This window comes from Populus trichocarpa, chromosome 6 (assembly GCF_000002775.5).
Source record: "Populus trichocarpa isolate Nisqually-1 chromosome 6, P.trichocarpa_v4.1, whole genome shotgun sequence".
Classification (NCBI taxonomy): domain Eukaryota; kingdom Viridiplantae; phylum Streptophyta; class Magnoliopsida; order Malpighiales; family Salicaceae; genus Populus; species Populus trichocarpa.
The window spans coordinates 8,092,635-8,107,574 of NC_037290.2; the positions used below are offsets into that span (position 1 = coordinate 8,092,635).

The 14,940-nt window shown below is 33.7% G+C and overlaps 2 protein-coding genes across 3 annotated transcripts; both read right to left on the reverse strand.

Annotated features, from left to right (window-relative positions):
• Positions 1-531: 531 nt before the first annotated feature.
• LOC18100011 (WRKY transcription factor WRKY24) lies at positions 532-3,338 on the reverse strand. Its single transcript, XM_024602932.2, has 5 exons — positions 2,953-3,338; positions 2,648-2,845; positions 1,519-2,132; positions 1,262-1,423; positions 532-1,155 (listed from the first exon to the last, which is right to left on the reverse strand). The coding sequence occupies exons 1-5, from the start codon at positions 3,280-3,282 to the stop codon at positions 819-821; spliced, it is 1,641 nt and encodes a 546-aa protein (XP_024458700.1). The 5' UTR covers positions 3,283-3,338; the 3' UTR covers positions 532-818.
• A 5,196-nt stretch (positions 3,339-8,534) lies between these two features.
• Positions 8,535-12,512, reverse strand: LOC7487347 (F-box/LRR-repeat protein 3). 2 transcript variants are annotated; one of them, XM_002309132.4, is made up of 8 exons: positions 11,662-12,511; positions 11,191-11,316; positions 10,819-10,923; positions 10,340-10,733; positions 10,129-10,258; positions 9,669-9,963; positions 9,308-9,559; positions 8,535-8,881 (listed from the first exon to the last, which is right to left on the reverse strand). In XM_002309132.4, exons 1-8 carry the CDS (start codon positions 12,304-12,306, stop codon positions 8,828-8,830), a joined length of 2,001 nt encoding a protein of 666 aa, XP_002309168.1. In that variant the 5' UTR covers positions 12,307-12,511; the 3' UTR covers positions 8,535-8,827. The 2 variants fall into 2 exon arrangements, with proteins under 2 accessions (XP_002309168.1, XP_024458272.1); XM_024602504.2 differs by lacking the exon at positions 11,191-11,316 and having other exon boundaries at positions 11,662-12,512.
• Positions 12,513-14,940: the final 2,428 nt, after the last annotated feature.

Genomic DNA, 14,940 nt, shown 5'->3' on the forward strand with positions numbered 1-14,940 from the left:
TCAGCAGCTGCCATTAGTATGGGATTCCTTGCATTCATATCACTGGCTATATCAGCTCTTATTTCAGGATATAAACTATCAACTCGAACTCACATTTAAATTTCTGTCTCTTGGTTTGTGATTCTTTGTATATGTTGATTGTTTCATGGGTGAACTACTTAATATACTGCTAACTGCTAAGTAAATCTCCGTGTTGAATAGAGAAAAGTGTACGATAAAGCCCTTGTTTAATTTGTTTGTATCTAATACAGGAGAGGGATCTATTATTTTACCCTTCATATTTATTATTTTTTGAGCTGCCTTCATGGTTCTGTTTTGGAAAAGCTGTCCAGAGAAAAAGCATTTCGTGTTTCCTAATCCTTCGTTCATTATGAGCAAATGATAAGTTACTGATCAATTATTGAAGGACCAATTCCACGATTATAGCAAGTAAAGAAATAAAAGGTTGACCCAAGATTTACAGAGGATTCAGGAGGGGGCATAATCTGGTAGCAGAGGAACTTCCAAAGTCCATGGTTAAATGAGACTGCATACAAAAAATGAACATTTAGCTCTCTTCTTAAATAACCTTAAACAATGATACATGGGAGTAGTCTACTGAGCTTCAAAGGGCCCCCCAAAAACAAATTAAAAAATGCACTAAATCTATATCAATATACACTAACACAAACATATCTAATTGAAAATGTTTTTTCTGTTGCTCTCTTTTCAAGCGTTAAAGTCATTTTTAGCTTAGGAGGCTCTTCCTTGGCTTTAGGGAAGACACCCTCAGAGTACTGTGTTTGATTCATGTAGGTGCTGGTCTGCTTTCCAAAACCTCAGTATTCAAAACTCCCTTGACTCTGTAACATTTGGAGGGTAAATGGTGCTTGACTCCCTGATGTTGGCAATAATCTTGTGCTGTGAAGGGAGTTTGGATGATAACGTGTCTGGTTAGAATGACTGGCCATGACAGAAGGCCTTATAGGGATCGGAGCATTGGCAGTGCTGTTAGCATTGGATGGAGCTTTGTTCACATTGCCCCTGCCCCGGGCAGCTGGAACATCATGGTTGTGTTTTCCTTCGTAAGTTGTAATCACAGATCTCAAATCATGCGATGCTCGCTCTACATGTTTTCTCACAGGACAACCAGCAGATGTACATTTGTAGTAGCTCCTGCTTATCAGAAAATTGTAACAATTAAGAAACCAAGTGATGACCACAATTAAGGGCAAATGATCCCTTTACATCAAAACTTGGATGAAGGGCAAGCACTAATTACCTTGGATTTGGATTTCCCCTGACGACTTTCTGCCCGTATTTTCGCCATCTATAGCCGTCATCAAGTATGTCAATGTCACTTGTTGTTTGAACCACAATTCTAGATTCTCTAACAGTTTTACTTCCAGCACCTAAAATACTCTCATTTTCGTTCTGTCCCAGCCTGTAAATTCACAAAATAACATGATTAAGCTCACTATCCAATTTAATCTCAAAAACAAAAGTAAGGCCATGAAAGACAATCTTTTCCTGGCTTACCATCTTTTGGCATCAGGTTCGTTTTCGTTGTCCTCTCCTCCAGAATTGCTAATCGGTGAGCTATGGTCAATATCATCCTCCCCAAGTGAAATCGAAGAGTCCTCCTGCATCATGCCAGACTCCATTGGTGCTCCTGATTGATAAGAGATTTCAGAGTTGGCACCTCCAGAAGGATAAACTGATTGAGAGGATGATCTTCTAGTGGACTGAGGCTTGGAATGGTTGTGACTTCCTTTATAAACTATTTCAGTAATCTGTCCATCCAAAGACCTCTCCACTTTTTTCTTCGTTGTGCAATTCGGATATGTGCACTTATAGTAACTCCTCGGATTCTCACTTCCTTTAACTTGTTTTTGTCCATATTTTCTCCACTTGTATCTATCCTCTGACCTTCCATTCTCCCTCATATAATGACCTGCTTGATTGTATTGGTTGTAACTTGGTTGAGGAGCAGTGCTGTTTTGCATGTTTGCTTGTAGCGGAACCAATTCTGAGGAGAAACTCTGAACTGGTGCAGATACTGATTTCACTCCTGTTTTCTGATCTAATGAAAAGTCAGTTTGCTTCGACTGGTTAAATTTCCATTCTTCATGTTTCCTCTTCAGTGATTTCTCCTGTCAAAGTGGAATCACAGCAGGTTATGGAAATAATTCGATAGATGAACTATACTAAAATTCTCAGGATCCCATAAAGCGATGGACCTTTTGTTCTGACACACGCACAGGAATAAACAAGAGATTTTTACTTATTATATTTATATTTGTCCAGGCCAACCAGACAAATAGGAAAGAAACGAAGGTTTTGTCCCTCAACAAGCAAATGAAATTTACTACAAACTCAAGTTTAGTGTTTTTTTTTTTTTTTTTTTTTTGGGGGGGGGGGTATCAGGAAGTTTTCTTGCAATTATTTTGAATTTTACAATTGCATTAATAATTTTCAATGACAATTAAAAGCGTCAAGTGTTGAACAGTCTTCATTTTTTAAAAGCTCCAAACTTTTGTAATATAAAACTGCGAATGATGTGTAGAGAAAAGTACCACTACAACACTGTTTGAAGAAGATTGAAACAAGGATGATGATGATAATAAAATTGTATATAAAACTGTGAATGATGTGTAGAGAAAAGTACCACTACAACACTGTTTGAAGAAGATTGAAACAAGGATGATGATGATGATGAAATTGTAGGAGGTCTTGTTTGGGTTTGGAAAGAGAAATCACTGCAGTCTTTCTCTTCTCCGCTAACACCTCGCTGATTGTCATTAGAATTACTTCTCCAGTTGAAGGTTTGACCAGCAAAAAACCCACTTGTTGGAGATGCAAGAGCCTGAAAAAACATGACATAAATAAGACACTAAAAAGAAAAAGGAAGCAAACCCATTTATCACCGTAAGAAACATGTCCACACGAGTACAATTCAGTCCAACAACTTACATAGGAAGTAGGGAAAAGTACAGGTGAGTCCAAGAGCTCAGTTGGGCTTAAACGAGGAGGAATGGCCCAGTAAGAAGAAGGAGAAACTGGGGGAGGAGATAGAGGGAGTGAAGGAGGTTGAAATGACTTGAAGTTCGGGATTTCAATTCCATTTCTATCATTAGTTCCATATTCATAAAGTCCCCAGCTTAGGTTGTCCATATATTTGTTATTACCAGAAACAAGATCAGTAAAAGAAGGAGAAGAGAAAGTCATGATTTGGGTTGGGAGAGAGAGGTTAGATAGAGAATTTATAGTAGTAGTTGAGCTAGCAGAAGCTGAAGATGCCATGAAATTTGAGAGATTCAGAGGAGTTTTTTAAGAGGGTTGTAAGGGAAGATATAAAGGGTTGGATGTTAGTACAAATTTCGATGAGGGATGATGATGCATTGAGGTGTCTCTCTCTCTCTCTCTATGCTTCTTCTGAGAGGCTAAAAGCAAAGATTGACCGTGGAAAAATATTTTTGGGTCAAGGCCACAAGCTTTGACTGGACTTGTCCCATATTGAAAATGGCGGCTTAAAAACTCAGCCTCTGTGATTCATTACTTGCCTGGAGGTTGCATGATTAGCCACCTATCTCGCATCCGATTTGCTCAATTTAGAGCAGCATCATCAATGGCTTCACCCCACCCTTTATGGGTTGTTGGGGGCTTCTGTCCTCCTGGATCTTGTTCATCCACGTCTACAAAAAAAATAATATTGATACTTCATCAATAAATATTTCGGATGTGTGCGAATTGCATGAGATGATTAACAAAGATAAATCCAGCTAACAAGTAATTGTGTTTTTAAAATTCTTACATTGAGACTCTAGTGACAACGATATGTAAGTGAAAATAAGATGCAATGATTTTGAGTATTGATTTGGGAAAGAAATTTAAAGTATCAAATTCAATATTAGGATGAGTTTATTTAAAAAAAAAAGTTTTATATGAATTTCAAAAAAATAGAAGGCGGATATCATAAATGTAAGAAAGTTGCATTTGAATTAATATAAGTTCAAGAATGGAAGGTAAATTTATAAGTTCTTAGTAAAGATCTATTAACCCTTTATTTCAAGAATTTCCATTGATCTTTTCATAAATGTAAAAAATTACATTTGTTCATATTAAAATAATTAATAAGTTCTTGATGATGCTTCTAAATCTAAAATGCTTATAAATAGGTTGTTTAGTTGTTGGATTATGGGTTAATCACATGTTCTAGCATGATAGTCTATTCTCCTTTCTTTATGAAATTTGTAGCTTGTTGTAAAAAGCTTATAACTTGCAAAAAAAAAAAAAATTAGGATCTGGGGACCCTCTAATTATAAAGTCAGTGACCTTTAAGCAAATAATTATAATAAATTAGAGAATGAGCATTTATCGTTAAGAATGAAAGTGTTTGTTTTTAATTTTGATACAATAAATGCTCTGAAATTAAGAAGATATTTTTATAGAGAATAAATATTGTGAATCTTATACCCTGTGTGATTCTAAGGGTATTTATAACCCATGAGTCTTATCTTTTTTTACAAAAGACGGATTGAAGTGTAATTTTGTCTTAATAGAATTAATGAATAATAAATATCTCTTACACATAAATATTAATGTGGGATGAAATATCTTTTACATTAACATTAAAAGGGGGATGGGAGATGAATATCTCTAGTAATAACATTTTATGTTAAAAGTTACGAGAATAAATATACAAAGCCTTATATCCTAATAAAGAGCATATAATGATATTCAGGCCTTTAGCCTTTTTGTGTTTGGCATGTAGTCGAGTCCAAGAATATCGGGTCTGGCAGGACGCTATATTTATGCCTAATTGAGCTTGACATGCAACCAAGCACAAGGCTAATGAGTCGAGAAAGTCGTCTTACTCATCTCCAATTGGGCTCAACGCATAGTCAAGCTCTATGTCAATTGACTTGAGAAGGTCACTAGACCCACACCCAATTGAGCTCGACCTGCAGCTAAGCTCAAGGATGTTGAGTCTAAAAATTCACAAGATTCATATTCACTTTGACTTGGCACGGTGTCAAACCCAAGTGGGTATGGGTCATGTAAGCTTGCTAGACCCATCTCCACTTGGGCTCGGCACGTAGTCAAGCCCAAGAGTATTGAGTGTGGCAACTCACAAGACCTGCGTTCCTATTGGGCTCGACACGTGGCTAGATCCAAGAGTAGCTTGTCAACGCTATATCAACTTGGACTTGACACATAGTCAGACTTGGGAACACTAAGTCTAGCAGCTCGCCAAACCTATGCTCCTTTGAGTTTGACTTGTAGCCACTTTAAAAAATATTATGTTTGACAACTCGTTAAATTTTGTCTAATTGGGCTCAACATGTAGCTAGATCCAAGGATATTAGGTTTGGAAATATATTAGATCCATGTTATATGAGCCTGACATTTAGTTAAACCTAAAGATGTTAGATATGAACGAAACCTCATATATTTATCAATAAGTTATTACTCTTTTTTAACTTTCTAAATAGAGATTTGGACTCATAATTTTTTTTTTTTTAATGAAGTGTCAAAAATATTGATCCATGAGTTCTATTTCGAGGTTTGATAAAGTCAAGGAAGCACAATTAAAAGTGTATTTAGAATGGAAGGCAAATTTACAAGTTATTAGTAAAACTAATTTTTATTATTTAAAATTGGTTTCATTGTTAGTTGCTTTCAAGAAGGCTGCACAAATCTTGTATTCGTTTTGTAGTGGCCTAAAAACTACGAGGTGGCTTGCCACCTTATAAGGCCAACCAATTATCATTTCGTAAAAGATATAATTGCAGCAGAAAGGAAAATATGGATCATGCTTCCATAGCAAGAATACAAGTTAAGGGTGACTGATTTTTCTATTCCTGAGAATGGAGATTTCAAATATCAAAACTCCAAATCTAGACTACTAACTTTATCCTTAATATCATTTATTCTCTTTCTAATTTTAAAATATTCTTTGATTTCTTCAAATAAATATTTTATAATTTTTTATAATTTTAAAATAACCAACTGTGAAGAAGGATATGATGCTGTGCACTCAATTTTTGACTACTAAGCTCGTTGAGTCAGCTATGTTACTAAAATACTAATGGCCAGAAAACCTTTTCCCCGTAAAGAAAAGAACCTTCAAAGAAATATTTTTACTCTCTCAAGTGTGTCAAGCTGTGAGCGAGCAGCTTGGGGCTTTGACCATTTCTCAATTTCACTCTTGTGTGAGAACCTGAACTGGATATTTATATTAATATAGATTGTATGAGAGAGGCAGCTCGCAAATACAGGTTCCATGATGTAGCTGGTGGTTAGAACCCTGAACTTTGAATCCAGCGACCTGGGCTCGTCTTCCGGTGGGACCTTTCCGACATTATTTGAACCCTTTTCTTTTCTTTATTTTTGCCCCCCACCCACCCACGAATCATTTATGCAGCAGGGAATAGCCAGGGAGACACCGGAGAGGAAGGATACCTGCCATGGTGACATCTGATGTTGTTTTATGGGAAGAAAAAAGATAGTGTTTTATTACGATAATGGTTGTTTTTAAAAATATTTTTTATTTAAAAATATATTAAAATAATATTTTAAAATTTATTTGTAGTATTAAGACATTAAAACTATCTAAAAATATTTAAAAAATAATTTAAAATAAAAAAATTTAAAATTTTTCAAAAGCAACATAATCTTTTATTTGACTTTTTGAAACAATATTGTTTATTGGAATAAAAGTGGTGACGCATTGAAAGGGAAGAGTTGACCATGTCCCTACTGAAGAATTATGATGGCTATATTATTAATCTAATTAATTTTGTTGCAAAAAACCCAGGTTTGGAGTTTGTTCAGTCGGAGATGGAAGAAATTAAGCTGCTTTTTTGAGAAAATAGACGAAGAATCTTCTTTGGGTTTGTAGTTTTAGATTCTGAGGTTCTTCACTAATTTTTCAAAACAGTAATATAGTTATGTCTTATGAGTTCTATTTATAAAGATATTTTAAACATTAGATTTAATGGATCTCTTCAAATTTATATGAATTTAAAAAATGAAATGTCCATTTTAAATGTAATATTTCAGACACTCTAAGCCTTTGTTAATCCTCTTCACGTTTTTAATTAAACGTGAATATAAAAAATGAAATGTCCAATCAATTTAATTAAAGCCATATATATAAAAAAAGGAAGCTTGCGCTATTCCAAGGCCCATGAATTCCTATATGGGCTACTTGGAAGCCTCATTTTGGATTTTCAGGAGTGGGCCAAGAATTATCACCACTCTTGGATGTCGAAACTATGAATTAGTGTAATAAAATCCAGCTCGATCTAGAGAGTTGGCGCAAGCTGGATTGACATGATTGAATACGGGTAATTTAATGGATTAACGGGTGTTTAAACTTATTTTCATTTTAGTTTTTTTTTAAATAAAATTATTTTTTTAAAAAAAATCTCAAATGATTTCGTTTTAATTAATTGGAGTTAATCTATTTCATTCGTAATTTAAATTTTAAATTGAGTCATAAACCAGACTGAGTTTAATAATAATTTTCAAATATATATATATATATATATATATATATATATATATATATATATATTTCAACACGTGGGAATGTATTATTTAATAAGTTATTTAATTTCTAATAACTTGTTTAGAGTTATTTATAAATAAATAATTTTTAATATTTATGAAATAAAAATGTTTTATTCTCAACTAATTTAATATATTTTTATAATTATAATTAAATTAATTTGTATAATTCTTTAACCATATAAACTAATTTTTATTTTGAGCTAAGTAAATATTAGGGATATAAATTGAATTATATTTTAAAATTCAATCATAATTAACTCTTCAAATTAATAATTACTAAAAAAACCCTCACTTAACATTATGAATTGTTTTTTATTTTAATTTTTATTCAATTATATTTGACATGAATTTTAAGTTAACAATACATGCATGAAGAAAAAATATAAGATAATATAAAAAAAATCCCAGGTATCATTAATTTACAATGACCACTCATAAGTTTGAACATATTACATAACCATCCCTCAAATTTAAGTGAATATTACAAAAAAAAAAAAAAAAAAAACCTATCCAAAATACCCTTAATATTTCTTAATCGTTCCCCTTAACATTAAGGGCATTTTGGATACATTATGAGATTTTTATAATATATTCAAACTTCTGGATATTCACCGTAATTTCAGAATATCTTAAGAGTTATTGTAATTTATCTAAAGTTTTAAAAATAATTTTTAATAAATCTTGAATTTTGATATTACAAGTGTTTGTCCAAAAAAGTTAAAAATAAACTTCTTAATCTTTTCTTTTTTGAAATATTATCGTGGCGGAGTAGAATTTCTTACTTATTAATGGTATTCGTAATATATTATAATAATATTATTATATTAAAGGTATAATATATAATCAAAAGATTTTAAAAAGTTTTTATACAGAGTCATGGACACATGAGAATCGCTGTCTCATATTCATAATGAATATCATTCGTTAAAATAATATTATTATGATATTGTTTTTGAACTTGTCATGCGAGCTTAATAGAAAATATAAGGAGAGCAATTTATTTTGTTTGGTTCCATGCTTGTGTGTGTACAAGCCACCGCTTGCTCCCAAGCTGTCCAGACCATCAGGCCTTCCTAATCTTACCTTTTCTTGTATAATACAATTAGGAAAGAAAGGCTTAAACATGATCACTAGCTGCATCAAACCTTGAACATGCCCGGAATTCACACCGGCTATACATCAAGGACGACCTTCGTCTTCTTCTCAGCTTGGAATCTACCATTTGCTGGCAAGAGAACTTGTCCTCCCCGATGACCACAGCTTTCTGTCTCTATTGAGCTATGTCTTCCCACTGTAACTTGTAGCACTTTGGATCTAATTCAGCCTGTCAATCAAAACAACCAGAACATTAATCTTCAAGAGTTCCAAATCACTAAATGTGTTCGGTGGATGACAATTATCTACATATTCTTTGCTTTAACCCACTGACTTTAAAAACAGTGGTTGATGGAAACACATGAATATCAAGATTTTACAGTTCTGGGAATCTAAGATCTAAAAAGTAAATTTTGGCCTCCAGCTAATATTTCATTATTTCTCTTGGTGCTTGAGAAGAAAGCATGCATGTGCACAAATATTATCTTGGTGCCTCTAGACAGAACACACGCATATGTGCGCCAAAGTACTACTAAGAACACCATTGAGGTGCATTTCGATAATTTTGTGATCTTGACAGATAATATCATTAGATTAGCCTAATCAGAAAGTCCATGGACATATTGAGCCAACTCATCATGAATTAAGGAGATACCTGAAACTCTTTATCTCTCCACTCAAACACACAACACCGTGCTTCCAAATGTTCAAAAAGAGGCTGTGGAAGCAACGATTTAAAAGATACATGGAGCTTCACTTTTGTTAATCCTCCGCATGCCAACAAGGCAGCTGACAATCCACTTGGAGTCAAGCCCTTCAAGTGCAGGACTGTCATGCTTTGCAAACAGCTGATGCTGGCAAGGGCCAGTAGCCCCACATCTGTAACTGAGCTATACGATAAAGTAATCTGCAAAGAGAAGAATAGACCGTAAACACCTATATCAGTACTTGTTCTCAAGGTGTTGTTTTGGCAAACAAGTGAGACAATGGAGGCCAAACAGCCAAAGGGAAAATACCTGTCTGAGGTTCTGAGAAAAGCGAGCAAGCTGAAGCATCACAGCATCACCAATGTTGTGACACTTCTTTATGTCTAGCTTATTGAGCTGCTTACACCCCACAGCAATGGCTGCAAGACCTGAAGATGTGATAAGAGGGCACCCTCGACTTTCAAATGTGTTTAACCTTGAGCATTTTGATAGTGCTAATAAGGAACTATCAGTAATGTCCATACAATATGACATATTTATCATCTCAAGACCAGAGCAACCTCGACAGATTGCGAGAATGCCCAAATCTGTTATTCCAGCAGACCTGAATAAAGCAACTACAATCAGTTCATCGTAAATCACTGATTGCTCATATTTCAATTACTTGCATTCCATTGACTAGAACCAGGCAAATAGTAACAAAACATAGGCTGATCTGCCTGAGAGAATGAGAATGAGGGAAAAAAATTCAAGGATTGCAACTAAATACCTGTACAAATCAAGATCGGCAAGTTTTGAGCACTTCATGCCTATATGTGAGAGTCCCTTGTCACTTATGTTTAGGCAAATTCCTATCTTTAAGCTCGAGAGTTTAGAACATTTGGAAATGGACTTCAGACCTGCAAATAAAATGAGCATAAGTATGCTAGTTTATTATACAAGTACTTCTTACATACAAAGTGTGAGTGCAAAGGAAAAACCTTTGTCATCAATCTCATTATCTGTTAAGTCAAGCTCTTCAAGAAACTGACATTGCTGTCCAATAAAGACGAATGCTTCACTAGGAACTAAGGTACATGACTCCATTCTGAGGGAAGTGAGATTGGTGCATGAACTTGTGATGTAGGCAATAGAAACATCAGTTATCTTCCTACAACATGTTATATCTAGCTTCTTCAAGTCTTTGTGCTTTGTTACAAGAGAAGAGAGACCTTCATCCGTCACTCCTAAACATTTACTCAAGCTCAGCTCACTTAGTGATATGCACCAATTTCCAATAGCTTTCAATCCAGCAGAGGTAACAGGACAACCATCTAGCTTGACAGATTGCAATATGGAAAGACTTCTCAAACTATTAGCCAGAGCTAGAGTGACCTGAAACAATAAGACATTTGTGAGCGCGGGGATCAGAGAAAAACTGTTCAAATATTACAATAAAGAACAAAGTGCAAAAAATTACAGGAGAGCCATATCCTAAGGTAAGTTGCTGTAGACCTTCAGCACCACTTGTTAAGGAAGATAAGCCAACATGACTGATGTTCTGACAACTTGACATGTCGAGTGCCTGCGAAAGGAAGATTTAAATTAATTTGTCAGACAGATTACTTTGGTGTGCAATTGAAGTGGACTTTCATTCAGTCAAGTGCAAAAATAGTGTATATTTTACAGTTACCCACAAACTTGGTTCAACAGAACATGCTTAATGATGTTAGCCGGAAACAAAATATGCAAGAAATAACTTACGGAATCAATGCCAATATTTCATTTACAGACATTATATTATATTTGTCATCTGCGAGCATGAAATTTGATGATTCGCAAATCAATATACCTTCAGCGACTTGCAGCCGTGTTTGAGGGCAGCAAGGCTATCGTCATCAATACCAAAGCATCCTTCTAGAGCTATATGTTCAAGATATTGTAGTTTCAAAATGGATGGTAAACATTTATTTGTAATCTGCACAGCAGGAAAACAATGATGCGAGTATATAAGTTCATCGAAAACTTTCAATTAGATAACGCTTCGCAAACTTTCATCATAAACATGTAGGAAGAATATTTCCAGAGCTTATTCAAACCGATCAACTTCTTAAAACACAACAAAAGTCATAAAATAAATACGAAGGAAAAACGCGAAAAATTCCAGCTTGATGGGCCCAACAAACAAATTAACCTATACTACCTTAATTCAAGGCTTAATACAGCAACAAAGTAAATCCGTTCCCATATAAAACATTTAAATAAAAATGAAACAAAAACACAAGGAAACAAATTAACATCAAACCAAAAGTAATTAACTTACCGGCAAGTAAGAGAGATCCAAACTTCTAATCTCTTTACACTTAACAGCAATTAAACCAACCCCTAAATCACTAACACCTATGCACCATTTCAAGCTAATCAACCTCAACTTCTTGCAACCAACAGCAATACATCCAATTCCGGTATCAGTAATCAACTTGCACCTCACCAACCACAACCTCTCCAAATTCTTAGCCTCCGCCACCGCAGCCGCCGCCGCATCTCTCAACTCAGTCGCATTAGACAAGTCAATACTCACCAAATTCTTACAATTCAAAGCCAAACTCATCAACCCATTATAAGAAAAGGACCTTGACCTAGAAAGATCAATAGAATTCAATGAATCTTTGCAAATATTTGATATAACTGTCAAAGAACTGTTATTTAGTCGTAGACACAAAGAAAGATCAAGATGGTTAACATTTGGGTATCTGTTAAGAATTCTTGGAAGGTGTTCTTGTCTTAAAGGTTTAAGATTTTTCCGGTGTTTTGATTCTGTAATGTAAAATGACTTGCAAACTAAAGAAAAAGACTTTCTGTCAAAAGGGTTTGTGTTAGTGAAGTCTAAGATGGTAAAAATAATCTCTTCAGACAAGAGATCGAAGAAGTTGTTGGCGTTCGTTTGTGAGGTTTTTTGTATCTTCATGGTAAGAGATTTTGAAGCTTAAAAAGCTGTGATCTTTGGGTTTGGCTTGCTTTGGGATTTTGAAGGGAGAGGAGAAATGGTGACGTTTTTATACAAGGAAGGGGAGGTTTTTGAGGCTAAGCATTAACCGTTAACAGAAATAAAAATGGTGGTGGTTTGTTGTTTAGTAGTTGAAGAGTAGGAGGGTCGTCGACTGTCGACTGATTGAGGAGGAAGGTTGTTCATATTACGGTATTAGCCTCGCGGGTCTTTCTTAGAAAGGTTATTTATTCTGTCTGCTCTACTTCGAAAGGACCAAATTCACCTTGTAAATTGTTTGAATAGACTAACAATTTCCATTTAAATCAAATCTTGTTATATAAAATTATTTATTGTGATTTTAATAAAATCCCTATTCCCCAAATAATAAAAATCAAATATATTCATGTAAAATAATTAAATAAAATAAGAGAGACTAGAAATTAAAGGTCCTTAACCTCAAATCAAAACTTATATTTTGCTAAAAAAAAAATATTGGACTAGAAATCTTATAAAAAAAGGTATTTGTTTATATTATAGATTATAAGATAAAAAAAAAAGATGAATCTTATAGATAAATAAAATTTTCTATTAAATATATAATTACAAAAGCCAACAACATTGATATTTTAAATAATTTTATATTGAATAACTTTTTTTGTCTTAATTAATGGAAAGTCTTGTCATTTTTATTTATGTTTTTTTGATAACTTTCACATTGTTAAATAAAAAAAATTTAAATATCATTAAGATCATATTTATATAGCACAAAATTTGAGTACTCAGATAAATTTAGAAAATAAAAAAAAATATTTCATATTGTAAAAAGCTAGTATTATCATGGTTATTTGATTATTTTTTTTTCATAAAAAACCTTGTTTCATACTTATGTACACATAGATTAGAGTTATGACCATGAAAAATTTTCGTATAAAAAAGGTTGGGTCTATGTAGAGCTTTTCTGCAGCTTAATAAATTTTTTCTTAATTTTTTATCTTCCCTATTCAAACAAATCTGATAGATTCTCTTGAGAGGAAGAAAGTCCAATTGAAGAGTGTGGGGGCATTACTGTCTTTTCGGTAGAGTATTGATAGACCTGTACGGGGGAGGACGAGAAGGACAAGGAGTAAGAAGGGAGTGTTGACGGGGGTAGTTTTGTCATTAAGGATGTCGTTGTCTTACCGCAAACTCAGACCATCTCATATGGTGAAGGACTATGTGAGGAAGGACAGATTCAAGTGCAGCCCAGTACTTCTATTATTTTTCTTACAACATTAAAAATAAATAAATAAATACTTTATTCTTAGTGGGTTTAATTGAAATTGAAAAAAAAAAAACTGTACTAGAAGCTTACATTACTAAAATGAAAATCAGACAGTGTTGGGGGAATAATATTATTTTGCTATAAATAATGTTATTCTTGAAATGTCATGATAAATTGAATATAATTTGGATTTCGAAATAAAACACAAGACAGGAGAGCATGAAATCAAAGATATCACTAAATCTTCTTTTTTTTTTTGGGTAAATACTGTAGTATATATAAATCATATTGTTTTGTATCTAATACATTAAAGGTTGAACTTGTACATGAATTTTGTTCTTTCATAAAATTAATTTCATATTACTGAAATTTGAACACAAATCATATTAATTCACATCTAATAAAATAAAATGTGAATTGTTAATAAAAAAAATACACGAATATTTTATAAGTTATCTCCAACCCCATGAATGTTAAATACTCCTAAAAAAACCTTTAGCAAAACCCATATATTACTATATAGCTGGCTAGCACAAATATTATAAAGAAAGAACACTTCTCTCGTAAATCATTGCAAAAGAAAGGAATATCCTAGCTCAAACATGCAGTAGGTACTATGATCTCATGCAGGCTTTAGGAAGAACCCCAAGTTTGTTTGCTAATCCTCTCTATCTGACGTAGCGAAAAGCTAATAATAATAAAAAATCACCGCTTTTTTTTTAGAACTTACTCGAATACACGAGTAAAATACAATACCCGAATCCACGAGCCACATAGTAACATTTCTAAAAGAAGTTCTTATTCAAAATTAAAAGTACCTGTAATGAGTGGGGGCTATTTGTATTTATAAGCTGTCAACCCTAAGCCTAATCAAACTATTACTTACGAAAATAAATAGCAAAATAAAGGAACTAGGAAAATCCCCACTAAAAACATAAATCAAGTCTTAAACTTAAGTAGTAATATTAGCAAAACAACAAGGACCTCAAATAAGAGTCTGTGTTAAATAAGGAAAAAGTGGCTGGCAATTGTTTCCTGGCAGTAATATCATCCTTGCAGAACTATTATTTGTTATGCTTTTGGGGGTCTAGTCCGTTTAGGACTTCTTTAGCAAGTTGTCTTGCATCAGTCTCCCCATCTTGAAAAGAACTCGCCCTCGAGTTGGGCAGATGAGAGGAAGATTTGTCGGGTGGATAATTTTTGAATAGGTCATCAACATTGGAAGTGGGAGATATGGCTATATCTGCAGGGAGTTCCACTATATATGTATTATCATTAATCTTCTGCAGAATATGGTAGGGACCATACTTTTTGTCGCTCAACTTATAAGACGTTCCCACTGGCATCTGCCC

Excerpts from the sequence above, each read along its gene's own strand:
- LOC18100011 (XM_024602932.2), bottom strand. The coding sequence starts at position 3,282 with ATGGCATCTTCAGCTTCTGCTAGCTCAACTACTACTATAAATTCTCTA. Across the intron at positions 2,133-2,647 it reads CTTCAAACAGTGTTGTAGTG|GAGAAATCACTGAAGAGGAA; the intron begins GTACTTTTCTCT and ends CCACTTTGACAG. Across the intron at positions 1,424-1,518 it reads GAACCTGATGCCAAAAGATG|GCTGGGACAGAACGAAAATG; the intron begins GTAAGCCAGGAA and ends GTGAATTTACAG.
- LOC7487347 (XM_002309132.4), bottom strand. The coding sequence starts at position 12,306 with ATGAAGATACAAAAAACCTCACAAACGAACGCCAACAACTTCTTCGAT. Across the intron at positions 10,924-11,190 it reads ACGGCTGCAAGTCGCTGAAG|GCACTCGACATGTCAAGTTG; the intron begins GTATATTGATTT and ends TTCCTTTCGCAG. Across the intron at positions 10,734-10,818 it reads CCTTAGGATATGGCTCTCCT|GTCACTCTAGCTCTGGCTAA; the intron begins GTAATTTTTTGC and ends TTATTGTTTCAG.